General features: G+C 34.9%; 2 protein-coding genes across 2 annotated transcripts; one reads left to right on the forward strand and one right to left on the reverse strand.

Moving 5' to 3' along the window:
* Positions 1-1,163: 1,163 nt before the first annotated feature.
* LOC137391381 (tRNA-splicing endonuclease subunit Sen34-like) lies at positions 1,164-11,198 on the reverse strand. The gene is made up of 7 exons (XM_068077837.1): positions 10,421-11,198; positions 5,474-5,546; positions 4,481-4,618; positions 3,456-3,556; positions 2,500-2,689; positions 1,963-2,118; positions 1,164-1,864 (listed from the first exon to the last, which is right to left on the reverse strand). The coding sequence occupies exons 2-7, from the start codon at positions 5,532-5,534 to the stop codon at positions 1,677-1,679; spliced, it is 834 nt and encodes a 277-aa protein (XP_067933938.1). The 5' UTR covers positions 5,535-5,546; positions 10,421-11,198; the 3' UTR covers positions 1,164-1,676.
* Positions 11,199-12,182: 984 nt separating this feature from the next.
* LOC137391887 (thioredoxin reductase 2, mitochondrial-like) lies at positions 12,183-27,513 on the forward strand. The gene is made up of 17 exons (XM_068078435.1): positions 12,183-12,264; positions 14,235-14,338; positions 14,594-14,677; positions 14,776-14,832; positions 15,635-15,785; positions 15,915-15,989; positions 18,005-18,080; positions 19,844-19,906; positions 20,154-20,224; positions 21,058-21,169; positions 22,397-22,553; positions 22,666-22,811; positions 23,104-23,199; positions 24,845-24,937; positions 25,124-25,195; positions 26,264-26,361; positions 26,462-27,513. The coding sequence occupies exons 2-17, from the start codon at positions 14,275-14,277 to the stop codon at positions 26,583-26,585; spliced, it is 1,539 nt and encodes a 512-aa protein (XP_067934536.1). The 5' UTR covers positions 12,183-12,264; positions 14,235-14,274; the 3' UTR covers positions 26,586-27,513.
* Positions 27,514-27,541: the final 28 nt, after the last annotated feature.

The raw sequence follows: 27,541 nt of genomic DNA on the forward strand, positions 1-27,541 counted from the left end.
ACACTCTCGCTCCCGAAAGGGTCAAGGACGACAAGACCTCAGTCATTAGCCGCGGTCTGTGGGCATATGCGGCTTGTTGGAGGATTATTTTTTCTTTCGTGAGTCATCTGTTCTTGAGCACAAGCCGCGCGGCTTGAGCATGAGGACTTACGGTATATCTAAAAACTAAACAAAAAATATGCTGCAAAATGATACTACTACAAGCCCAATGCTTTCCTCACACTTGATTATGTAGTAAGCCATAATGCAGTGTTAATTGTGTCATAGTTGGCTGCTTTTCTTCCTCTCTTCTAATAAACCGTAGCTTAGTTCATCAGCTTATGAACATTTTCAACTCGTTTATATAAAGAACAGTGAGTCTGCAAGACCAATGCCAGGTATGTCCAATCGGTCGCCTGAAAAACGAACTGAATTTAGACTACTAAGATGATATTGTTCCAAAGAGAATTAGACTCAAGACATAAGTGCTATTCAAGAACCAACATAACATTAATACCTCAGTCACCGAACCTCTTTTCAGCTAAAGATATTGAAGAATTGGATATTCTAAATATAATTCTAGTTGAATGTATTGTGAATGGTGAAGACATATTGCCACTTGAAAACTATAGGAAAACTATAAAAACATGATTGAGTAGCCAATTCTCCAAATACTTCTGTCTTGGGTCAAAGGAAATTAGACCTTGGCAATAATATGGAGTTAGTAAGGGGCCCTTTTCTACCAACTAAGTGTAATGATCAGCAATAAATGCTATTTTGTGTTTGTATTTGTCAGCATAGACGGATACTTAATACTAATTAACTTAAATTTGTTAAGCAACCTCCAATGCACGTACGCATCATCAAACTAGTGTCAACAGTTTGGCTACAACTTTGGAGAGAGATATTTTAGTTATGGCTTGGGGTTCAAATAATTAGGTACCATGTATTAGCTACTAGTATTAGCTAACTGATTGATTCTACAATATTAACAAGCAAATATTTTATGATGATGGGCCACTATAATAACTTTCTGTCGTATTTAGACAGAGTTGTAGCTTTGTAATAAGTAATCACTCTGAAAGACTCTACATAGTATGTGTTGTAAGAATAGCATTGATTTAAGCCGGTCAAATCTATGACATCTAATGAACTCTTCCCTTCAGTTTTGCAAAAATAACAAATAATAATGCATATAATGTTATTGCAGAGACATGGCAGAAAACACAACTCTCAAATGACTGTCATTCAATTCGCTCATGCAAGATTTTGAGCTGAACGTGTTATTGAAATGATAGAATTCTCTCATGTTATTGTCACTAAGTTTGGACTGTAGTATCCCAAAACACGGCAAAACTATAACATGCGATTTCTTCTATTATGATTAGGCTTTGCCTTACCAACTACATACAACAACATTAGATGTGTTGCTTGATGCCTGTGAGAGCAGAAAGGACAAAACTGAAATACGAAAGATAAACGTGTATAAAAGTAGAGAGTATTTTTCTGATATCTATATACACTAGACAGTAACACCTAGGAAAATAGAAGCGATAGGCAAAGATTGCTAACAAACATCTCTAAAAACATAAGTAGTACAGCATATGACTGGAGATTATGATCTATGAGGATGGGTGTTACCATACCCGCTGCCGACAATTTAATCTGCAGTTTTTTAGGGTCTAAGCGATGGCAAGTCACCTCGGATTGTAGTTCAACTTTGTATACATGACCTGCCCAGTAGTTATGTCCGCTTTACACAACAAAACTGTCTTTTTTACATTCGAAGCCAATCTGGCCATCTGAACTGCATCTGTCGGTTGTAAGGGACTTTCTTGCTGCTCGCAAATTGCTATAAACTTCGCGTGAAACAACATTGGGTCTCCTGCAATACACAACCCACAAATGACCTGATCTATAAGTCGATATTACATTATGCCATAGCTCTTACGAAATTCAACTTACATTGAAACTTATCCTCACCTGGGTACACAAGAAAATCGCCGCCGAATTTGGCTCCACAGGTTAAAATAAACTGCTGCTGCCACAAGTCTTTGTACACAAGGTATTTCACTTGTTCAAACTCAGTGCGAGGGAATGTCCATTCTGAGGCTATTGTGGCATACTGCGCAACTGTTTCTGTCGACAGAAAACAATCAGCAAATGAGAATCGTTGCTGAAAAGCTTTCAGATCATAACTTTAAACCTGTTACATTGTGTGAGAAGTATGTTACTACCAAAAACACAAAAAAAAACTGGCTAATCGAGAAATAATATTATCATTTAAATTCTGGTTCATAGTAGAAAGTCGAATGTTCAGTTGATTGCCAAAAATCACTGCTGCTACATACTAGCTACAGAGTAATGATGGCAGACATTGGACGGGGACATAATTAATAAGTTGAATTATGTATTATATCACTATTAGGACCAACAGACTTCATATTTATAAAGCTGAATGCTTAGAGAAACAGATGAGAATGAGAAAAGACAAGACAATCATTATGATAGCAGCATCACCTATTGGCTGTTGTACCAACATGTGTTTCTCTTCTATTGGTTGTATGTTATCCATTATGCTATTGAGGATTTCATCTCTTTCCTTTGTAGTAGACGGCTCAACTTGGTCCCGTTTTTTCATAACTCCAACAACAATTGCATCAGCATGAGATAAAATCTCTTGTTTCTTGTTTTCACAAGCTAGTTTCCGCTGTCAAACAAGGTGAGCGATGTATAATTCAATACCTACACGCTGGTCAGATAAGTAAAACATACGACAATTTATAGCATAAGTGACAACAATATGACACCTCCCTACCCTCACTAAATATAATATTGAGTAAATATGATACTTTTACAGCAACTATCACTCTCATGTAAACAGACCTGTAAATAGACTTTTTATATAAACAGACCTGTAACAAAAAGGCCTTTAACTGTAACAAAGAGGCCTTTAATTGCACATGGGTTCATAAGACTAAATTAACCAGTGTATATGGTAACACCAATTAACTATGAGTTTACTCATACTTGTGTGAAGTTCACTCATTCTGATAAATTTACTAGAGTTTTAGGCGACCACTTCCATGGTTGTTTGCTTTGGTCTGCTGTATACTAGCTGATCCTATCCACTGAACTGCAGAAAACTCATCCTCTCTATTAAAAAATCTAAAGGATATTATTTGTTGTGGTTTTTTTTTATATTGCGTGAAGGTGTAGAGAGTTTGAACCCACAACCTGACAACTGAAGTCCTGCATCTGACAACCAAGGTACTTGCTATCCATTAAGTGAGAAATTTCATATAAGATATGATTTATCAGCCTCTGATTTATCAGCTCAACGTTATACAGCGGGTACAAAGGTAACATAAACTATGTGTGTACTTTCTCTCAAATGTACTTTCTTTTCAAAAAGTACATGAAGACAGGACTTAAAATTATTCCAAAAGGTATGTAATACAATGTATACTGCCTACCTGTTCGTTCAGTGATCGTGCATGAAAAATCTCGTAAGCTTGCTGTTGCTTAGCAACATCCTTTTCCTCTAAATCTGCTTCCTCACACAAGGCTGCGAAACCTAAATAAGAAAAAAAGTTGATTGTGAATTCCTCTCTATTATATATAAAAATTTGTTCTACACTAGCAACAGCATAAAAAACTAAATTCCAAGGATTTAGACTATTTTTCTCTCTAGCTTCAATTAAATGCATTCTATGAAATGTCTTTTTGCATTGGACTATTTGAAAGCTGTTTTGGAAATTATACCAATGACCAAATGCACTTGAATAACTGTTAACTAACGCCATATTCCAACAACTACTAATATAGTAACTTCTCAAAGGCTATTTCACATGGTGCTCATAAAACTGTCCAAGAAAGTAACATCAGAGCTACAGCTGATGAGCTAGAAGGCAAAATCATAGGAACTCCAAACATCCTTTCCATGTGAATTGTTAACAAATAGGTAAAAATATGGTATTCAAAACTACTTTGCAGACCACATGTGGTGTGGCTCACTTGTTTCCAATTTGTTTGGATCACCTTTTTGCCATCAATGTATATGTATTATTTTACCTGAAATATTGACATGTTATTATTTGGACGATGCTTGAATGTGGTTGGTCTATTATAGCATGTGACAAACTATTCAAGCTCTGGTAGCCTTAAATACTTGCGGATGTGAAATTAGCCAAAGGTTAAAAATATTAATCAAATTGAAGCTGCATGCAGTCTGCTTAATAACAGTTTAACATCAATCGAGCACCTTGAAATGAAGGCTTAAAAAAGGAATTATCCCATGAAAATTAGTTACCAAAAGATAAGGAACTGACTCAATGTATAGACGCTCATGAGTTATTTTTCATAAGAAAAGCAAGGTCAAATTTGGACGCTCTTAAATAAATACTCAAGGTGTATATATCTCCACATAGTCCAGCTTCTATACTATAAATCCACAATTGTTAAGGAGTGCTGTGAGGACATCATCATGAAAACTATTCACCTTTTTCCAACAGCAAGGTCACTTCACAGGCGGTGAGGAGAACAGGACGACTCAGAGTCTGATTCTGCCGAGCCATCTCACTGTGACTCCCTATTAGTTTGCCAACAATACGATATTTGCTCCTCAGCTCCATGATGTCTGCAAGAGACAGCCAGGGTGATGATTATACATACCATTATTTTACCAAAATTGATAGAAGAGATATTCTTCTGTAATTGCATCAACATTTCTTTTTGTTTTTTTGAGAATGTATACAATATTAGCATATTTTTAGTCTGCTAACAGATGGCCATGTTTCAAAATAGCAATGAAAGATAATGCTCAATTTTTATGGAATACCAAAGTACTTAAACACCTCTAATGGTATAGATCTTAAATATTTTGAAATCTTTATTTTCTTTGCCATCATCAGGACTCATAATTTTTAAAACTTTGTTGGCCCATCTAAGATATTATCTGAAAGACTACTCAGAGCAGCCCGATGCAGAGTTTCAAGCACACAAAACAGCTGATCATAAAATTGTAAAGGTCTACAAACCTGTTTAGAGTCTTAACTTTCTCATTCAAAACTGTGATACCATCTACAGACTAAAGTCTGGACTGAACTACATAAGCCAAGTTTACACAATTAAACAGATTCCATAGTAAATAATAGACCATGAAGTATAATTAACACTAAGCCAGCATTTAGCATTAAAGACTTCAATAAAAGTGTCCCTGGTGAAACCAAGTGGCTATGTATAAAACTATCTGGCTTCTGAATTTATAATAATCGCAGTTGACCTACTGGCTTCAATCCAAAATCATGATGCAGAGAAAAAAATTGAGCTATCTGACAACAGACAACTGTAAATGCGGCAGTGGTATTCTACCAAATCTATAGAATTGTAACAATGGCGGAGAATTTGAAAAAAATTTAATGAACTGCAGTGGAGAATGCCATCAACTGCATTTGCTACTATACTTAGAGCAACCCGACATCATAATACTAACCATCAGGAGACCAGACCAGAGCATGGTCATTCAGTCCTTTATAAAGTTTCAAATCTCCCATTGGCGTACCACACTGCCAAAAAAGAAAAGCCAAGAGTTGAGTGCTGAACATAGCAGACATGAAATAATGATGTGCTTACACATTCACAAGTACCCTCTCTTCCGCTGCCTAGCATGAATGTTTAGACATTAGAAGGAAGGCTATGGAGTCAGTTATGTGGCTCAGAATGCCATCTTCAGCTTACAACCGATCAGTGAATAGAAGTGCCCTCTCTCTACATAACTCATTATACATTGACATATATAGTACTAAACTTGGTGAGTTATATAGGCCTATGTTTAGTAACAAGCAAATATAACTTAAATAAAATGTACAATTTTTATGAGCTAAACTTGAGCAAATATAAACTGTCTATAATTTGCTATACCTATTCTATAATTTGCTATACCTATTCTATAATTTGCTATACCTATTCTATAATTTGCTATACCTATTCTATAATTTTTTTTCAACTAGTTACTTGGCTGCAAGATTAATAATTGTATTGAAAAAAATTTCAAAGACAAAGAACAGCTGTACCTGTGTGTACTGCTACACAGCAAATTTCAATATACATGTATATGTAATACTTTGTTTAAAACCATTTCCTAAAATCTTATTCACGAGTAAAAGAAAGTAATGCTGTAGTAGCAGTAAAAGTGTGGAGAATATTTACTAAATCATTTAATAGTGACACATGAAACTGGTGATAAATTAGTAATCCAATGGTTAAGATTGTTGTTTCTTGCGTCTCATGTTTGCCAAGTCGTCACCACTTGTTTCATTACAGGCTGTTTAATAAGATTTGAGACAAAATATCCTATACCAGAAAGCTATTCTCCTTTATATTAGCAACTGTTTAACCTTTAACTTCAACTTTTTAACCAGCAGCAAAATGCACCTGGAACTACAGATCAAACTAATCTAAAATACTTTTCAAGTATATCAACAGATAACAGCCTAGATGAGCCAATCAAATAAAAAACTGAGAAGTATACCTGTGACAACCTGAAAAAATAGAGCGTCTGGAAAATGTCATATTTTTTGAAAATGACTAACTACTGCAAGACGGTGATAAAAAGAAAACTTAGATTTGATTGCTATCATTTCAAAGTAGATGTAGATATAGACAAACTACAAAAGCTAAAACTGTTATTATTCCCAACTAAGGCAGCCAGAAAAACTGTTGCAATTGCACAGGAATATCACTTCTGTCAACTGCTGAGTAAATGATCACAGAAAATAAATAAAACCAATATCACGAAAAAATAAGAATAAATGAAAACAAAATAAGCAGTTATGTTTCTGGAACAGCAGAAGCATCATTGACAAGGCATTCAGTTTTAGATAGTTGCAAGAGAAATGCTCAAAGAAACACGTCTTCATTACCAACTGCTCAACCATGAAATTCTACATCGCACCAACTTAACCTTATTAATATGTTATCTTAATATCTTGACAAAAAATTTATGATAGCTACAAACATGTTATAAAGAATTTACAATGTTCTGCTTCCCAGATATACATGTATGATCAACTCAAAAATCTATGAAGAAAAAAGGACTACAGAGTTTTTAGGATACGTTGAAAAAACCTGAAATACAATGAAATTGAGCAGAAATCTAACAAAATACTGAAAATAATAATACCTCATAAAATTGCAATCAAATTCAAGGCTTAGGTATCCTAAAACTAGTCCTCATCACATCGACTGACTGTACACAAGAGCTAGTCTAATTCTTTTCATCTCACATTCTTCAAACGAAGCTTGTAGCTGTTGCTTGTAGCTGAGCTATTAAACTGGTGTATGTTATTGTCATTTTCAAGCTTAGGTTTTCATAACTGACTGGATTTAATAGGCTGGAATAACCAGCTGACAGCTGTTAACACTTTATGTGAGTTAATTTAGAATTACAGTAGACGCTTCTAAAACGTAAATAATCAGTTACAGGAATGTTTACGTTATAGAGATTTTACGTCATACGAACAGTAAAATATATGTAAATTGTCTAATCCATTCCAAGATCTTTCCAAACTCACTCCTCTGGCCATACATAAAGGAAAAACTAGAGTTAACTTTTTTAATTTGTTGGCTGTATCATAACTGCAGTATTATTAGTTTGCATCAACAACTTGTCTCCCTTTTCTGATCCATTTCACTGGTTTTATAGACTATGATTGCTGTAATTCTACAATAAGTTGATGGGAAACACACATATTCATCGTCTATTCTAAAAAGTAAAACTAATAACAAATATTTTATACGTTTACAATAAAGCAAAACAAAAATATATTTCAACATAAAAAGAGCGGCCTCTACCTGTTCATCGTCTATCGGTAACAAAGGGTCAAGGTTCGGATAAAAGATAACTTTCAGCGATACTCTCAACTCGTGACATTGGGGTTAACTGACGCTGTGACACCTGCACCAATCGATCACTTTTCAAGTATTTATTAACAATGGCTTAGCTACCTGTTCTCTATTTTGTCGACACATCTGACCATCTATCATGATGAACTAGAATGTCATGGAAATTGTATATATAATAGATATAACGTTATACGTATGTCGTTATTCCTCTCATAACTGCGGCAAAATATGTTACCATTTAAATAGAATTTGAAAAGTTGCCCCTACTTGGCACTTTACGCTTTATGGAATTTTTCGCATAGTACAAAGCATAAAAAACTTGCATAAATTTTTAGATTATTTGGAATTTACGTTATAGGAGCGTCTACTGAACTAAAATATCCGCAGTTGCACAGAGTTTTACTTTAATCAAGGCAAAACAACGCTATTGAGTATTTGATGAGGCAAGTTTACCAAAAAGACAAATAGAATGACGACAAATACGCAGGCCTGTTAGATACAAACTTGTAAAACTAGATAAAAATCATCATTATTTACGAAATAAACATTTGCTTCTCAATCACCATCAGAAAAAGATGTCAGAAAAGAGGGTAAAACTAAAATATCAAGAACACAAGACATTTTATAACCAACGGGCAAATTGATATTTTCTGCTGTTCATAGTAAAAAAGGACAAGGACTATTCCAAAATCTAAGACTGCAAGTGCATTATTTTATGTTGGCCAACATGCTGTGTCGCGTAGATACACTGGACTTAAACTAGCAGGGTAAACTACAAATTTTGCCCAACTTCTATCAAAGTGCATTTGGAATAGTAATAAAGTGAAGCTTCTTAAGGAGCCCACTGAATGCAGAGAATCTGTACTTTCAAGCTCTGCTAAAAACCAGCTAAAAACCACTCACTAATGCCCAAAATAGAAATGTGGAATACCTGCAAGACAGCTTTCTGACCCAGCTTTATACTTTTGAGCTGAAAAAGCCATTGGTTGTGTTCATCAACACCCTCTTTAATGTAAAGGTGAACTGTTCGAGTTTAGCTAGTCATGGGTGAAGCTGCGGCTGAGTTTGAGATTATTGATATTTATAAGGAAGACCTACTAGAAGCAGCTTTAGCTTTAAAAAAGAGATCTTGAAAAATATGCCGATGGAAAAAATATCTTAATTTTAAACAGACTGCACTCAAGCTATGGTCAACATTTGTATCAACATGCGTTTGCACATCTGCATGTATGTTTTCCATCATAAAACATGCGCAATCAAAGTATTGGGATGCTGTGATTCACATCACAGGAAAAAAGTTCTCTGAGTGGCAACACCAGATCCAAATACAAACCAGATATGACAAGATTTGAAAAAACAAGGAATGCCATGAGTTTCTACATTGTAGTTTTCTCTAAGAAAAAAATTGCTTTCTCTACGCACATTGCTTAGAAAAAACTACATTATAAAATTTCATATCTTTGTTTTTAAACTTTTTTATTTGTCTAGATGAATGCATATAATGTTTATCATTGAAATTTACTAGCAGCCTTAATCAGCATTGGGTACAGCAGGAGCCAATTTCTCTCATTAGGTCGTGTGTAGTATTTACACTGAATATAAACAAAAAATGACTGTGTGTGAATGAAATTGGTAATGGGTTAATGGTTAAGTTTTCTTATGCGTACCATATAGATCTTTACAGAAATGCAGTTAAAAAGTGGCCTTTGGTCTCTGACTGGCTTGCTAACCCTGGCACATTAATAAGCGCTAAATAAAAACTGGACCTGCTTACGACAAGGGCCTATTTGTGTCTTCATAGTTGCCCAAAACTTGAACCTTTGCAGCCAACTTGTTGGCACAGAATAGACTGATTTGTTCACTATTTTCATCATGCACAACATTGGCTTGTCGCTGAACACTCTAGTAATAATTCTTGAGAGTTATTCTAAATAAATAGGAGTGCCCCACAACCTTCATCAATGCATTGTTTACCATTTACACTGAATAAGCCTGTATTCATTTTGCTCCGCACTTGGAATTTCATTCTATGGTCTTTTTGGCAGTTTTTGCTAATATACACTTTTACAAATTGAACACTAGTGCATTGTTGTATAGAAGTATTAGCAAAAGCAGAGAGCATAATGAAGAAACGCCTAAAAACTGGAGACACACGCAATATTACAATGAACATAACACCTAATACATTATAGGACCAGCAATAAAGACAATCATCATATACTCATCTACAAGCAGCTTAGAAACCTCCTGTGGAAGTAGCTCATGAGGAAAGAGACATCAATTGACATGCCAGAAAACCATTAAAAGATGTCAGACCTGTACCACACACACACCAAAACAATTGGAGTTAGTCATCATTTCCAATCATTACACTCCCATGATGTACAAACATAAAACAAGTTCACTCAATTGCTAACCCTATGCAACATAAAGAACAGAACTTGATCGCCTAAACACCTTCTCACAGGCTAACAGAGACATCTATAAAAGGGAACAGCTTCAACGACTTAAGACTGAACGATCTATATATCTCTACCTTTCTCAAGGACCTGCTGAGGCTCCTTCTACCTGCTGAGACACGTTCTTCTACTTCTGGAGCCTCCCTCTCTTCTCTCTGGAGCCTATTCCTTTTCCCCACCTATAGACCTTCCTTCTCCATCATCAGCTGATCCTCTTTTACTTCACTATCTCAACTACTGAGCCTCTATATCTAAGAACTGCTATGACGCTCGTTTGACAGTCAAAACTCGCAGCCATGTAGACTGAGCAAGCAAACACGGACGACCGTTCGAGTAATGGTGTAACCTTTATTGGCTATTTCAAGCTTTTGTCATTAATATTATTGCTTAGATTTTTGTTGGCTGTGTATGTTAATTGTTAAATTTATAGAATAAAAAGTACCTTTTACTAATAAATATCAGTATTACTTACAGTAGCCTAACACCTTCATTTGTACCAGAACCAGCAATAATCAAATTAATTCCCACATGACAAAAGCAAAAGTACACAAACTGAACGTAGTCAAAATAGAATGAAATGACAAAGCAAATTCAACCCTGATCAGGTCTGCCAACCCAAGAGTGGGGCAATGCTTGAGATTTGGTTTTGGGGCAATTGATGTATCAATGATAGTATATATAAAATTGTGGAAATTAGGGCAAAAATCTCACACATTTTCATTTTTTCTTTAGGGTGATTGCATGAGTCTCACGCCCAATGCGTAAGAGTTGGCAGGTACGACACTGATGTTGTATGTGGATCCGAATTAGCTATGCATAACATAATTTCTGTATGTCCACCCATAATAACACTACATAATCGATCAACACTCTGTACCATTGAACAACTTCATTTCAATATTAACAGGAATATTTTTAGGAGGAATAGCGTTAGAGAATGTATCAGCTTTTAAATATCTTGGAGTTGAAATTACTAGTGATTTTAGTTGGGACTTGCAGATTGATTCGGTGACGGCAAAGGCTTCTCGGAGGTTGGGTATGATGAGGCATGTGCTTTTTAAGGCCCCCAGAAAGGTGAAGAGGGTTGCATACCTCACCTTGTGTAGACCTATAATGGAATATGCAGGTGAGGTATGGGACCCTCATTTAGTTAGGCAGATAACATCGTTGGAGAATGTGCAGCGAAGGGCTGTGCGTTTTATTTCAGATTTGAGGGGAAAACAGAGTGTTACGGAAGCAAGGCAGTTTTTGGATCTAGAGCTGTTGGAGGCAAGGCGTAAGAGTGCTCGCATGACATTGATGCTAGAAATTTTAACAGATAGCAAGCACAGTTCTTTTGTTGATAGTTTTAAGCATTTACAAGATACAACTCATGATCATAATACAAGGTCAACAACTAACGGGGAACCCCCCGCCATTGAGTCAAATTCGAGTTTTTATCAATATAGTTTTATGCCCAGGACTTCCCGCAACCTGCGAGGAAAGCCATGAAATTTTATCGAATTTTTGACAGACATTTTGAAGGCCTTCTTTTACCCGCGAGCGGGGTCTAAAGGCTCGAGTTTTACCTAGACCTAGACCTAGAACATTGGCCAACATTATAAAAACCGAACAAAGGTTGCATGCTTTGCATTAATGCGTTACGCTGTCATCTTCGACAACAGTTTTCACGTTCAATGAAATAAATGTACAGTAAACATTAAAACTTAATCTTCACAAACCAAAATACTTTACTCGGTGTCAAAAATAGTCGTACTCAAAAGAATTCAACGGCGACCCAACGTTGACACACAAAGTATCCATTTGTTGTATTTTTTAGAGCTAGGTATACATACATATAACACACGCTCGTTGGTGCAGGCAGAATGTTGTAGCTAGGTGTTTTTTTACGTCGTTCAGCTTGAGCTCACAGCCATCCTTGGTTAGTAATCTGGATCTGGATCTGGATAAATTAGGTCCCAAGACCTCTTGAGCCGAGTAAAATGTGGGACCCTCTGACCACTGAATCGTAAAAATTGAGAGTCATTAAAATGAAAAGTTAATTTTTTTAATGTAAGATTTATAGCTAAAATTGATTGTTAAAAATCCACCCTAAAAGTATGCACGTTATAGCACCATATTAAAACGACAGTTTCATGTGCCTATCAAAATATTGTTAAACCCATTTATTCAATAAAAAATTTACATGAAAAAGCTATAGTAATATTAGTTTTTTTTTAAAAATCATCAAGAATTTCTCCTGTGCGAATTTCCCTTGCCGTTCGTACTAAAAAACTCTGTAAAAACAAGCCTGACTCACAAGCAATAGCATTGTAACCCTGAGTGCGAGTACTCATACTGTGAGTTGAGCTCTGCATAAAATTTAAAGTGTCCTCAAAAGAAGGAAGCAAATAGTTATCTGTTGTAACACGACAAAATAAAGAAATTCTTTGCAATTGCCTTCTTTTTTGAAGTGAGGTCAGCCCCGCTTCAATTTTGCTGTCAGTCACTGAAATATCTCGACCCTTGATGTTTTTTACAAAGCGAATAGCTTTACTTTGGATATTCTCTAATTGAGTAGAATGAGATTTAGTTACTGGGTCCCATACCTCCGCAGCATATTCAAGCAAGGGCCGACAAATAGTCTTATATGCAAGCAGTTTAATTTTCTGAGGAGCACTGTAAAGTGAGTGCTTGAGTAGACCCAGAATGCGTAGTGCCTTTGTATACACTGCAGTAATGTGGTGATGCCATTTCATGTCCTGTGAAATAATGACTCCCAAGTATTTAATTGTGGTGCATGCGTTTAAGACACTCTTGTCAAGTTTGTATATGTACGCGTTCAGTGTTTTGTCTCCAAAGGATATAAAGTTACTCTTTCCTGCATTAAATCTCATCTTATTTATTTTTGCCCATGATGTTAAACTATTTAAATCATCCTGCAGTTCAGCCTGGTCGCCAGGGCCAGTAATGGGATGGTATATTAGAGTGTCGTCAGCAAACAATCGAATAGTGCTGTTGGACACACAGTCCACAATGTCGTTGATAAAGAGTATAAACAATGCTGGTCCCAACACACTACCCTGCGGGACACCAGATGTGACAACAGTTAAATCAGAGTTTTCGCCATTCAGAATTACTCTCTGATATCGCTCACTAAGAAATGATGAAACCCACCGAATAATAATAGGATTGATCGTAAGTTTAATCATTTTACTTAAAAGTAATTGGTGGTCTACTACGTCGAAAGCCTTCGAGAAGTCTAGAACTATGGCATGAACAGATTTTAAATAAATAATAATTTTAAAATAAAATTATTTTTTATTTTACTGCAGCTCTGCATAAACTATAGGTAATTGCTTTTTATATGGCAGAAGTTAAAGCACTCCATATCAATTTTAACTAGAACAAACAAATCCTATTTCTTTTTTATCAGTAGGTATTGGTATTGTATATCAGTATCAGTCCTATAGTACTATTAGGCAATTCGTTTTAGTTGAACGGGCATTACTATTAATAAACACTATGTATTCCTTTTTACAGATCTAAGTGTAGAGATTAAAAACATGTTTGCATGTTCAATGGAAGATGCTGTCAAACATCTACTCGTTTAATTTTTGTTTTCTAGTGTAGAGATGATATGGCAGTTGACATTGTATGACCGTTTTGTACCACTAAAACTAAAAGATTCTGACTGGTTTTTAATATTTGTTAAAGCATTGTTCACATTTCAAACAAGATCAGATGACTTTTCATTTATTTTTGCAATACAAATATTTTGCTGAGAACTATACTCAGTGGAGCTTGCTGTATGTTTAAGTGAATTCTAAGTAGCTGAAGTTTTAGTTTGTTTGTAAGCTAAAGATTTATGATCAGGCATTTCTAATTGTTGAGTTACTACATATTTTACAGTTGAAGCATGCTAAAACCCTAGAACTTGATCTCTAGCACGATGAGATATCGCGGAGGGCTGTTATACAAAACAGTTTGGCCAAGCGCATTCACTAGACGACTTGGTATGTCTTTAGTAACACTTCTTTGCTTCTTTCTCAAAGTTTTGTTAATTTAACATTTTTTATTTTTGGGCAGTAGAAGACATGTGGTCTCTTTAAAACTTTACATTTACCTTCAGAGCTACTTAATTGATAAGCCAGCTACTTATAATATGTATCTATAAAATGATTACTTGGAGTTTATATTCAAGTTTACGTAGACTTAACTTTTTCAACTTTTTAATACCTTTTTCTCTATACTGTTGCTTACATTCACAGAAAGCAGGTGCTACAGCAGTGGAGGAAAATATGACCTGGTGGTTATAGGAGGTGGCAGCGGAGGTCTTGCCTGTGCTAAAGAAGGTTTGACAATGTCTTTCTTCTATTCTCGTATTTCCGTAGCAACATTAATTCATTATTATCTATTATATAATTTGCTTGTTTATTTATCACTTTTACAGCTGCGGATCTTGGAAAAAAAGTTGCAGTGCTGGACTATGTCGACCCGTCAACTCAAGGTATATAAAGAAAATCTGTTTGAATTAGGCCTATTTGGTTTATAGTAGCCTATATGCTATGTTTATTGGCTGGCAATAAATTATAGTGGGCTATGAAAGCAGCTTTTTATTTTATAAAAAGTTATGCAATCTACACATTGACCATATTTTGTTATAGTATTATATCGACAGTGTATCAGATTATTGTACACGTGATAATCTTATGACCATCATATATCAGACTATATCAGACTATTATGCATGTGATAATTTTATGAACATCATATATCAGACTACTGTACATGTGATAATCTCATGACCATCATATATCAGACTATTGTACATGTGATAATCTTATGACCATCATATATCAGACTATATCAGATTATTATACATGTGATAATTTTATGAACATCATATATCAGACTATTGTACATGTGATAATCTTATGACCATCATATATCGGACCATATCAGACCAAATCAGACTATTGTACATGTGATAATCTTATGACCATTTATTCATGTGTCCAACTATATCAGACAAGTGTTCATAGTAAGTGCTGCGTTTGCCCAAATTATGATTACAAGAAAGGGAAACATAGGCATTGAATGTTTGCCATAGGTAATGCAAGGTAATGTTGTGCTACTTTACTGTTTTGATTGTGTCATTCAGTACTTCTCTCATGATCTCATGTATTAATCTCTTGCTCTGGTTCTTCTGTTCTCTGTCACCAAATGAGTTTTAATGCGCGAGAAGGAAACTGTAATTCTAATATATCTTAGTAATAGTTACAGTAGTAACAATAATAATGGTGTGCTAGGGACACAGTGGGGCCTAGGAGGCACTTGCGTCAATGTCGGCTGCATTCCAAAGAAACTAATGCATCAAAGTTGCATTGTGGGACACCATCTGAGAGGATCTCAAGCTTATGGTTGGAATTCTGTAAAAGCTGATAATACCTCTCATGATTGGTAAGCGTTCTATTATCTTTAACCTTAAACTATCTTTGCTATTTAAATCACCTTCATATTTCTATAATGTCTATAATTAGGTGTAGAGTTTGCTTTTGAAGTTATTGCTTCAGTTTTTATATTTTCTAGGTCAGTTCTTGTGGAGAATGTAGGCAATTATATCAAATCATTAAACTTTGGACACAGAGCTGCGCTTATAGACAAGTGAGTATTTAGTGCTTGTTCTTATTTTAGCTCGCCACAGTGTATAATGTACAGTGTATAACGTTTAGAGTATAACGTACAGTGTATAATGTACAGTGTATAACGCTGCATTCACCTCGTTTTGTATCAGCCAATGATGATTTGAGCTTAGTATAGTACAGGGGTCTGCAACCTTTTCTACTCAAAGAGCTATTTTGGACCCGTTTTTTGCAGGAAAGAACGCAGTATGAGCCAAAAATTCCTTTGATATTTTAAATTAAAAAAAACTAAATACTACATGTAACATTTTTGTTTAGATTTTAATGCTTTTATACCATGTTTACTCCATGAAACGAAAATGTGTGGCCTGTATAATGATTTAATTGCTGAGAAAACTAAATTACACTTTTGCAAAGAACAATAAAATAGCTAATAATAATAATATTTTGAACGTAACGTGGAAACATTACGTTGTTTTCAAGGTTGCTTTCAAGAAACATTGCAACTTAGTGTTTAATTCAATCCTTGTAACAATATGCCGAACTTAAATTCTAACTGCAGCAAATGTACTACGTTTCTTCTGTGTGCTGTCATTTGGCGTGTACGGTGATGTTTTCTGCCGTTCGTATCGTCCTGTCTTTGATTGTCTTTGCGGACAGGGGCATCTCTCTGATTTTCTGCGCAAGTTCAGTCTTATTTTTAAAGTCCGTGAACAGATGCTCAGAAATCTTGGCGGTTTTGTTGGCGCATAAATAATGATGCATAACAAGCGACAATGTTTGATTTATCACCATTATTATAATTTTTAAAATTATATTACACAATCTAGTGATAGAACTTCTATATTTTTATGAATTACTTGGCATATGGTAAAAAACAGAAAAAGGAAAAAATCTAAAGTCAGAGGGAGCCGCAGCGAGGGGATGAAAGAGTCGCATTCGGCTCCGGAGCCGCGGGTTGACGACCCCTGGTATAGTACATGTATAAGATGAGCATTATTAATAGAATGTGACTGTACCGGGATGTAACAATGGTTTATTATAACTCAGCCCATTTTAATTGTTCCACATTAGCTTGTTCCATTTATGGATGTATCAAAAAGATTTCCATTAATGTTCTCACTTTCATATATACATTGGAGCATAGCATAAAAGTACGTGTAGCTGATTGGCACTGTTTACTCTCAACATGACAAATGCTGTAGAATGTTACTAAAATAAACAATTTGTGACTCGGCAAAGACTTGCATGATTGTGGAACATTGCTATAATAATATAAATGGTACCAAACTAGTGAAAGCCTTGTGGAACATTGCTATAATAATAATATAAATGGTACCAAGCTAGTGGAAGTCTTGTGGAACATTGCTATAATAATATAAATGGTATCAAGCTAGTAAAAGCCTTGTGGAACATCGCTATAATAATATATATGGTACCAAGCTAGTGGAAGTCTTGTGGAACATTGCTATAATAATATAAATGGTACCAAGCTAGTGAAAGTCTTGTGGAACATCGCTATAATAATATAAATGGTACCAAGCTAATGAAAGTCTTGTGGAACATCGCTATAATAATATAAATGGTACCAAGCTAGTAAAAGCCTTATGGAACATCGCTATAATAATATAACAATCTCTGCGAGGAATGACAGTGCTTTGACTAATGTAGCATTTTCTTGGATCTTCCTATTACATTTACTCATCTATTTATATTCTAAGTGTATAAAAATACAAATATTTCTCACTTTTCAACACAATTTAAGATAATTTTGAATTTCCAAGATATATTTAGCAGTTGACTTATTCATCTATCCATTATTGTATGATGAAAGTGTGCTGGGATTTGTAAGAAACTATGATATAGTCAGGTATGAAATATACAAATTCATTATACTCCTTACTCAGCTCGTGGATAGTAAATGAGATTTTCTAATTTGACCCATATGTAGTATTCAATGAGTTATGGATTCCTGGTTACACTGATTAGTGAAATGCTGTGCAACTAAATTAGGGTCATTCTATGTTTTTCTTTTAGAAATGTTGACTACATAAAAGCCAAAGGTAGACTACTCAACTCTCATACAGTGATGACTGTCAAGGGGAAACAGAGGGTTTGTAACCTACCTTCATAATTGTCTTCTCTATAGCTAGGCAATGCTAACAACTGTGACATTTTTTCTTTGCTCTGGTGATGCTGTGCAATAATATCATTGGTTGTCCATTGAATATAGAGTGAAGGTGCTGCTAGGTTCATAAGATGACTAACCTTGACATTTAGAATTGGAAAACGAAATTGTTTATTCGAACCCAAAATCCATCTTTGAATTTTAAAATACAATTAGCTGAATGCCCTGCGTTGCACGGGTAATAAAATAATTACTCAACGATTTTGAGTAACATACCTGGTAAGCTAGTAACTTAAGCTAGAAAAATCTTTACTATAGGGAGAGCAGCGTTAGAAGCCAGCTTAATAAACATTATGTTACGCGTAATGATCAAGCGTGCTAATAATAACCAATAATATTTTCCGAAGCGCTTTATGTGTGCCTATTTTAATTGATGTAATAAGTATGTGCACTATTATTATATGCTACTGCCAGTTGAACACCTAGTCTAATAGGTGGGTTGGCCCACCTGTCTGCAGACCAAGAGGTTTCAAGTTCAAATAATTTGCGAAGCAGATTTTTCGAACCTAAAACTATCGCTGTAACTGGCCATGCGAACGACAGACAAACTCTGAGATTTAAATATATGGAGATGAAGAATCTTTAAGCATTGTTAGTCCTCGTTAACTTAGTATGAGCAACTGACTCGCATCTGAGTAATGGTGAATATTTTGTGCTTAAATATTAAATTTCTCTATATAATAACATAATGTACAGTTCTCTTGTCTATACTAAATATTTAAACTGCAGACTGTAATTCAAGAAGGTTTTAACTTATGTTGCTTGTTCTACAGCATTCGACAAATTTAGTCAAACACTACAAACTTTGACCAAAGATCTAAAACTGTAATAGGTCACACCTAAAAACTGTTGCATGTCTTACTACATTGAGAACTGGCAAAATTTCTAATGATTGTACAATATTGCGTTAGCATGAATATTGAAGTAACGGAATTCCCAGAAAGACTGCTAATTTGAATCGCTAAGTTACATCGCTAATGAATTTCGTTTGCTGGTTTTTATACAGAGTTTCTGTTCAGGTATGGTAAGTATGCTCACTATGGAAGACATGGCACTTCCATCAGCACAACTCTGTGTCTGTTATCACACTCTAGTCTTTATTGCGCAGCTTTTTAAAAACTTAAACCAATAATTTTACTAGATTATTTTAATAGAAAAGATTTTCCCCGGCAGCTTGTCACTTTTTGAAGTTGAAGAAGACTGTTTGACCAGAGTGTTTGCTCTGTCTATGTCTGGGGTATATTAGCTTGGTAATGTTTAATTGTAAACGTTAGTTTCACTGGAGTATGGCGATTATTTTCTTGCTTTGCTCCATTTGTTATAATTTACATGTATTTGAATGCAATAATTTAACATATTTCAAGTGTCATTTTCCATTGCAGCTGTTTGTAAAATCATAAAGTACTTGCATTTAGGATGTGGAGGCTACTTCATGAATGTCAATTTTGTTTACAGTGTTGTCTCATTATTCTGAAATGCATATGAGGATCTATAAACTGCTACCACTATAGCTAAAGATTTATACATGTATTACATGTTTTGTCACTCGCTAGAAATATATTCATGTACATGTGCTATATTGTTCGCCTTGACAAGCCTCATGCATGTCACCGTTTTCCCAACCCACCATTTTGTCAAGATTGTTGTTAGACAAGTGACGCAAGGTTTTGGTGTTTTATTTATTCTAGGAAACTCTACACGCTGATAATATAGTGATAGCGACTGGAAAGAGACCTAGAATGCTACATGAGGTACAAATAGTGATGTATTTCCACAAACTTTGTTTATGCACCAATTCTAGCCCCTTTTCATGCTTGTCCGCAACCGGATGCCAAATAAACAAAACTTTATTGTTTTCTGAGAAAGAAGCATACAGTTTGATAGTTTTAAGAATTCGCTCTTTCGCAAAAATAATTTCTTGCAATTTGCTTCTTGTAAAGATTTACTCTATATCCACAGACACTTCTTTATATTTAACCATGCGCTCTCTGGATTCAGGTTGAGGGGATGTCTGAACATGCCATAACCAGTGACGACCTCTTTTGGATGACAAAAAAACCTGGTAAAACGTGTGTATGTTCATGTCTTTGATTCCCATAATATATTTCATGTAATTACAATGACTGTTGCTGCTATTTTATCAAATTATCACACATTTGGGATGAGCATATGGAGTGTGAGTCCGCCCACACACACATGTCTAGTCGAGGTTTCTCTCTCAGACCTCTATTGATGTGATCACGATAAAGTTTTTGTGATTACATCAATAGATAAATCACATTGGTTTTTTGCTGGTCCATGTTTCACAGAATCTACACCTGGCAAATGCTTTTTATTGGTTGAGATAGTGGAGACGGGGTAAACTAGTTTCCATCTGATGGTAGAAGCCAAGGTTATTTTCCATCAAGTTAGTCATCAGTTTTTGTAAGTATTAACTTTTTCGAAGTTACGTGTCTGATCTTTTGGTTTTGAATTAATATAGTTGTGCGCGGGAGACAACTGCTTACTTTTCCATCCTACTAGCATCCTTAATAATACCATTGCTACTACACTTAACTCTCTCCTGAAACACATCAGAGTTATTCAGAAAGCTTCTTTCCTAAAGTCAATCTTGTCACATTTCTTTTTGTTTAAGCCATGTTTTTAACGGTACATTATGAACAGGTTTTTATTTTGGAGATGATATTGATGCCAAATATAGTCTAGTAAAAACATAGAATATCTGTTGAAGGAGGGTCTGTCTTCATTGATACCTTTTCATACTAGTAAAGTTTTTAATTGTGCTTAGATTCGAGTTACCTGTATCATCACACGACAAGTTCGAAATCTTTATCCATTCAAAAACTGAATCTTCATTACTACTTAAGGCTTGTTTGACTGACTCTATTTATATGTGTTGCAGTTTGGTGGTTGGAGGCAGCTATGTTGCACTTGAATGCGCTGGTATTCTCACTGGTCTTGGATACGATACCTCAGTCATGCTACGCTCAATTCCCCTGCGAGGTTTTGATCAAGTAAGCTAATTATTTCTGTCTGGGAACGTTTCTTAAGGATACCCTATTATCTTATGTATAAGGTGATGAGAGAACAACCTTTGTAAAGGGATCATACTTTGATGGCAGATCAAAAAAGCGCATGTTTAAAGTGTTTAAATAGCTGATTTTTGATCTCGAAACATTTGCCTGTCAGCTGCCTAGTACAAAGATTAATTGGCAATTTTTTTAACACCTAAAAGGATATGTATATCACTGCTTTTGCCACAAGATGGCTTGAATTTATGAAATTGGTGACTGAAACAAGATTTTAAACAAATTCAACATATTTTATACATAATACAAATTGGTAAATTAGCGAAACAGATTTCACAAGATGAGCTATTGCACAAGTATTAATGCGGCACCCAGCAGATCTGTATGTGCAGATTGGCGATGAGTGAAATCCTAAAATCATGTGTCCTAAAATCAAGTTAAAAAGCAACAATTGAACCACAAATCATTACCGCAAATTTAGAAAGCTAAACGATCATTAACAATATATTAACGATATTAATATTAATAATAAACGATATTAACTTACAATTTTTTCTTGTAATCCTTTAGTCACTGCGAATACTCTTACAGTGGCCATGTGATTGCCAGTGCTTGCCAACTTACCACACTTTTTATGGCTTTCTTCCTTGCGCAGGTGCAATGCCAATATAATTATCTAGTGAAAACAATACTCGCAGACAAGACTCATATACTAACCATCTTTCAGGCTGCCGAGCTGCTTGGTTATCTGTGCAGCTATCTGATCGAAAGCATTCACTTTCGTAAAGTCGTAGAGATATGGATACTCTATGACATAACTAAGGATTAGTTCATCCCGAGCATAGTTCTTTATCATGTTTGAAGAATGACATTGACATTGATCTTCACAACTGGTTAAGTTGGATCCCATGCCATCAACAAATAGCCAATCAAGATGCTAACAGTTGCGATCATCAGTGTCAACGTTCAATACGTTGAAAGACCATCGCATCGTCGCTAGCAACAATATGTTGGCCGCTCATCGCAAAATGAATTCATAGCAGCTCATCGTTTTGCTCCATCGCAAAACTGAACGTTGATTTGGGTGCAAGCTATTAGGGTATTCTTTAGACATGAAAACTTCAACTAATTTTTACAGAAAGAACATTTTACTATAATTGTCATCTGCGAGTAGTCACTAAAGCTTTCCATGTCTCTTTTTAATTTACATAGCAAATGGCACGACTTGTTTTGGAACACATGAGCATCAATGGAACTACCGTGATAGAGCAAGCAACTCCACAGCATGTGAGTAGAAAGGCTGATGGGAGGCTCTGTGTTAGCTGGCAGGATGCTGAAGATGTTTATGATACAATTTTAGTGGCAGTTGGTAAGAGCCATTCACTGTGATTGCTTCATTTAGGTTTGGTTGTTATATGCATTCTAACTGAGCTCATACGACTCGAGTTTAACTGAGTTCAACATGAATGTTTATTTATCAGGAAGAGAGTCCCGCTTAGTTGATACTGGAGTTGAGGAACTCGGTGTACAATTGGACAATCGGTCAGGGTGTATTCTGGGAGGATTTGAAGGAGAGGCGGAGCGGACTTCTGTAAATAATATTTACGCCATCGGAGATGTTCTGCACGTATGTATGTTTTCTGATAAGCGAAGATGTTTATTGCATTGAATCAGAGGCCATAGTTTAGCAATGTAGCTTTTTTGCTCAAAGTTAAATTGTACTTATGGTCTCATAGCAACCATTTTTTTCTCTCTGTTGCAATGAAGCACTACCAAGCATTTTTGCTATTTTCACCCACAACAGTGTGTTAGTTACTGTGATTCTTTGTTCAATTTATCACTAAATATTGACTCCGATCGTGTCGCTATCCATAACTCTGCTCTGTTGTTGTTCTTACATTCTATTGTTACTTTTTAAGGGCCAACCCGAGTTGACCCCAGTTGCTGTGAAGGCAGGAAAATTGTTGGCTAGACGGCTTTTTTCAGCTTCCTCTCTTCAGATGGATTACAATCTGGTTGGTCAATTTATCATTGGTCATAGTTGTTATAGCTGCCATTAAAACACTTACAAATACATGTATCGATAGTTGAATAATAATATTAATACATGTATCAATAGTTGACTAATAATATTAATACATGTATCGATAGTTGATTAATAATATTAATACATGTATCGATAGTTGATTAATAATATTAATACATGTATCAATAGTTGACTAATAATATTAATACATGTATCGATAGTTGATTAATAATATTAATACATGTATCAATAGTTGACTAATAATATTAATACATGTATCGATAGTTGATTAATAATATTAATACATGTATCAATAGTTGACTAATAATATTAATACATGTATCGATAGTTGATTAATAATATTAATACATGTATCGATAGTTGATTAATAATATTAATACATTTATCGATAGTTGTATTGATAGTATTGATAGTTGCTCAATATTCTCAAAGGAAATATTTGCAAGCAACAGAGATTTCAAGACATTACAAGATATATCATATAAATTCACTCTAGATCACACGGAGTTATGGAGCATAATATATTATATCAGTCTGTGGTTTTAATACAACACAAATCTTTTGTAATTTAATTTAGTTCAAGCATATCTTAATAATCAGTATCTACTCGAAGGTGCAAAAGATAGTACAGTCCAACATCAGTATACGAAGTTGACCTGTTTTGATACTTACTTCTTATATCAAAACCATCATATGTTGAAGCAAATATTGTTATAAAAATACATTGTGTTTTGCTTAATTTGTTCTAGAAACTCAAAAGCAATGATAAAGATTTCAATGATTACGTTAAGAATCGAGACTGATAAATTACATGTAAATAAAATGATGCAAAAAAATAAATATGGAAACTCACATGATAGTAAAAGCCAACTTGGTCAAGTTTATAATCCATAATAGAGGCTTCTATTAAGGTATTACTTGATCCTAGAGACAAATGAACAGAAATATAATGTAGGTGTGGTGGTAAAGTGTGTGCTGAAAGTATACTGCGAGCCTTGCTTATCTTAAAATAGGTACAACTTAGATTAGTTTCATTCATATACCTTTTATTATTCTCACGTTTTATTTTCAATAGCTATCAATTTTATATTTTGCTTGCGAAACTGCAGTGTTTTAAGCAATTTTGGATGTCACATGTTGAAGATGATGTTGTATCTTGAAACAAATAATTTCTTAAATTTTACATTGTAGGTAAAAAAATTTGTATGTTGAGATTTGGCTGTAGATACAGTTTTTACTGTGAGCATTTTAGCGCATACTTTCCATTTGTACATTAACTGTAGTTGTTGAATTATGTACAATTATCCAGACGAGTATCTATAAATAATTTACTGTTCGCTTTACCCAATATGTATAGAATAAAAAGCTCCTATCCTCGAGGAATAATGTATACGTAAATATTCTATGTAATATAGGGTATTTATATTAATATATAATATAAAATATTATATATTCATTTATAATACAAAATATTATATATGAATATATAATATAAAATAACTCTGAATATGTAAATATTCAGAGTTTCAGTTGTTTAAAATAAACCTTTTTCCATTCATCATGCTATTTGGAGACAAAGCCATCCTTACACAGCTGTAGTTCTTTTTTGTCAGGTACCCACCACAGTTTTCACACCGATGGAATATTCCTGTGTCGGTCTGACAGAGGAGGATGCATTAGCACACCATGGTACTGAGGCAATAGAGGTGAGTACAACGTACCGCTACTCTAATTTGTGACTTCTGCTAAACAGTCAACATTGCTCCCAGGGTTTGTTGTGTTGTTCTGCTCTTTAACAAGCTTATTCTACAGATGGATAACCGCAACTGTGTTGGTTTGAAGTGGCATCAACATAAAAGTTTTTATCCATTGTTGTGGTGACCATTTTGTAGGTCCACCATGCTTATTATAAACCATTGGAGTATGCCTTACCTGAAATGTCTCATCAGCAATGCTACATCAAGGTATGCTAGTCATACATCTACGCTTCCAATGCAGGTTTTAAGTAATATTTGCCATGGAATACTTTTGTTCATATTTGTTACATGTAGTATCATGGATACACTAACAGATCTAGTAGTACATGTAGTAACATGGATATACTGACAGATCTAGTAGTACGTGTAGTAACATGGATACACTAACAGATCTAGTAGTACATGTAGTAACATGGATATACTGAGAGATCTAGTAGTACATGTAGTAACATGGATATACTGACAGATCTAGTAGTACATGTAGTAACATGGATATACTGAGAGATCTAGTAGTACGTGTAGTAACATGGATATACTGACAGATCTAGTAGTACATGTAGTAACATGGATATACTGACAGATCTAGTAGTACATGTAGTAACATGGATATACTGACAGATCTAGTAGTACATGTAGTAACATGGATATACTGACAGATCTAGTAGTACGTGTAGTAACATGGGTATACTGACAGATCTAGTAGTACATGTAGTAACATGGATATACTGACAGATCTAGTAGTACATGTAGTAACATGGATATACTGACAGATCTAGTAGTACATGTAGTAACATGGATATACTGACAGATCTAGTAGTACATGTAGTAACACGGATGTACTACTACGCCCACTAGCAAAAGATTCAAATAGCTCATAATTTTACTATCTTCTAACGTTTGAAGTGCACCGTTTCCACATAAAAGGAGACATTCTTATAGATATGACAAATATAGGGGTTTGTTTTGCATTATAACAATGAAGATTGTAGTCATAGGAAATGTACTTGATCTTAAAAGAAATATAAAGTTAACTCGTTCGTTTTGTTCTGCGTCGAGCTGTGGCCCAACAACAACAATACAGTTTACTCTGGTTGCTTAACTAGCTGTGATAACTTGGCATAAAGCAGGTTGAACCTTTTCATTTGGTCATATTGACTCTTGCTAAGCTTGTTACTTGGGTGTTGTATTATTAGTTGGTTAATATTTAGAAGTTCTTAGCATTAGTTCTTATATTTGCTCTGACTCATTCATACCACCACCCGTTATCTATTGCAGGTTATTAGTATGAGAAAAGCACCTCGGCTTGTTCTTGGAATTCATCATACTGGACCAAACAGTGGTGAAATAATGCAAGGATTCGCCGTAGCTTTAAGGTATGTTTACTATATCTATATGGTACTGCGCTGCCTTCCATAGTAAACACTGGTCAGACATCTTGTACTGCAGATATGACTGTGCTTCTTTTTATTTCAGAATGGGTTTAACCCTATCCACATTACAGAGCACAATTGGCATACATCCAACTACAGCAGAAGAACTAGTCAAGCTTCAGATCACAAAACGAAGTGGAATAGACCCACACGTGACAGGATGCTGAGGCTAGTTTTACACCTAGAATGTTGAGACAAGTAGTCTCCTTCAGGTGCATCGTGGTTTTGCTTCAAATCGGTTCTCGTTTTGAAAGCAGTTTATGAAGGTACATGAACAAATCATAGTATGACAAACTGCATACTAAAGCTTTGCCGTAGCAGTTTCGATGTTTATGCCTGTTCAGTTATGCTTCAATTTGTAATTCAACATTTGAATGTTTTTTATACCTTTTCAAATCATGTTTCTATATTATCGATAATATACATTTGACAAGAGAAATGCTTTGTCAGAGCTGTGGAGATTAAAGATGTCTGTACAAACAGGTGTGTCGCTGATGCTTGACAATGACAAGTAACAGGAGTGCATTGCAGAATATGCTGTAAAATGTTTTGTTCCTTTGTTGGTATTTTAGAATCATATCATGTAGCAGCATAGACCTATTAACTATACATATACTATATAAGTATAGTTAATAGGTCTATGTGTAGCAGTAACAGTTTTTGACACTTCTATTAATTGTAGTTGCTATGGTTACCTGCTATGACACAAAACAAAAACTTTCATCATGAGGTAAAGGAACATGACAAATTAGTGACCTTATGTTACTGAACTATTAGACTAACTTCTGATTATGAGAAACTGCAATCAGAATAACGTTAAAGTATACTTCATGCTTGCCAAAGTGCCAGCTGGCTTTTTCACGCAGTGGAAACTATAGAAATTTTATGAACATCTTACTATTCCCAAGTTAAACAGTGGCTTGTAAAAGATATAGGTACTTTTGATAAAAATGTTTGCACAATTTACCAGACCACTTTACAATTTGACCGTAACTCCTTTCTATATTGAAAATACTGATCTTTGATTATTACATAATGTATTTTTACTATAGCAAATTTTCCAGTTCCATGTTAATATTTCTTTTTAATTTTAACTTTTCCTACAATAAATCTCATCTCTCAT

Source organism: Watersipora subatra, chromosome 3 (assembly GCF_963576615.1).
Source record: "Watersipora subatra chromosome 3, tzWatSuba1.1, whole genome shotgun sequence".
Taxonomy (NCBI): domain Eukaryota; kingdom Metazoa; phylum Bryozoa; class Gymnolaemata; order Cheilostomatida; family Watersiporidae; genus Watersipora; species Watersipora subatra.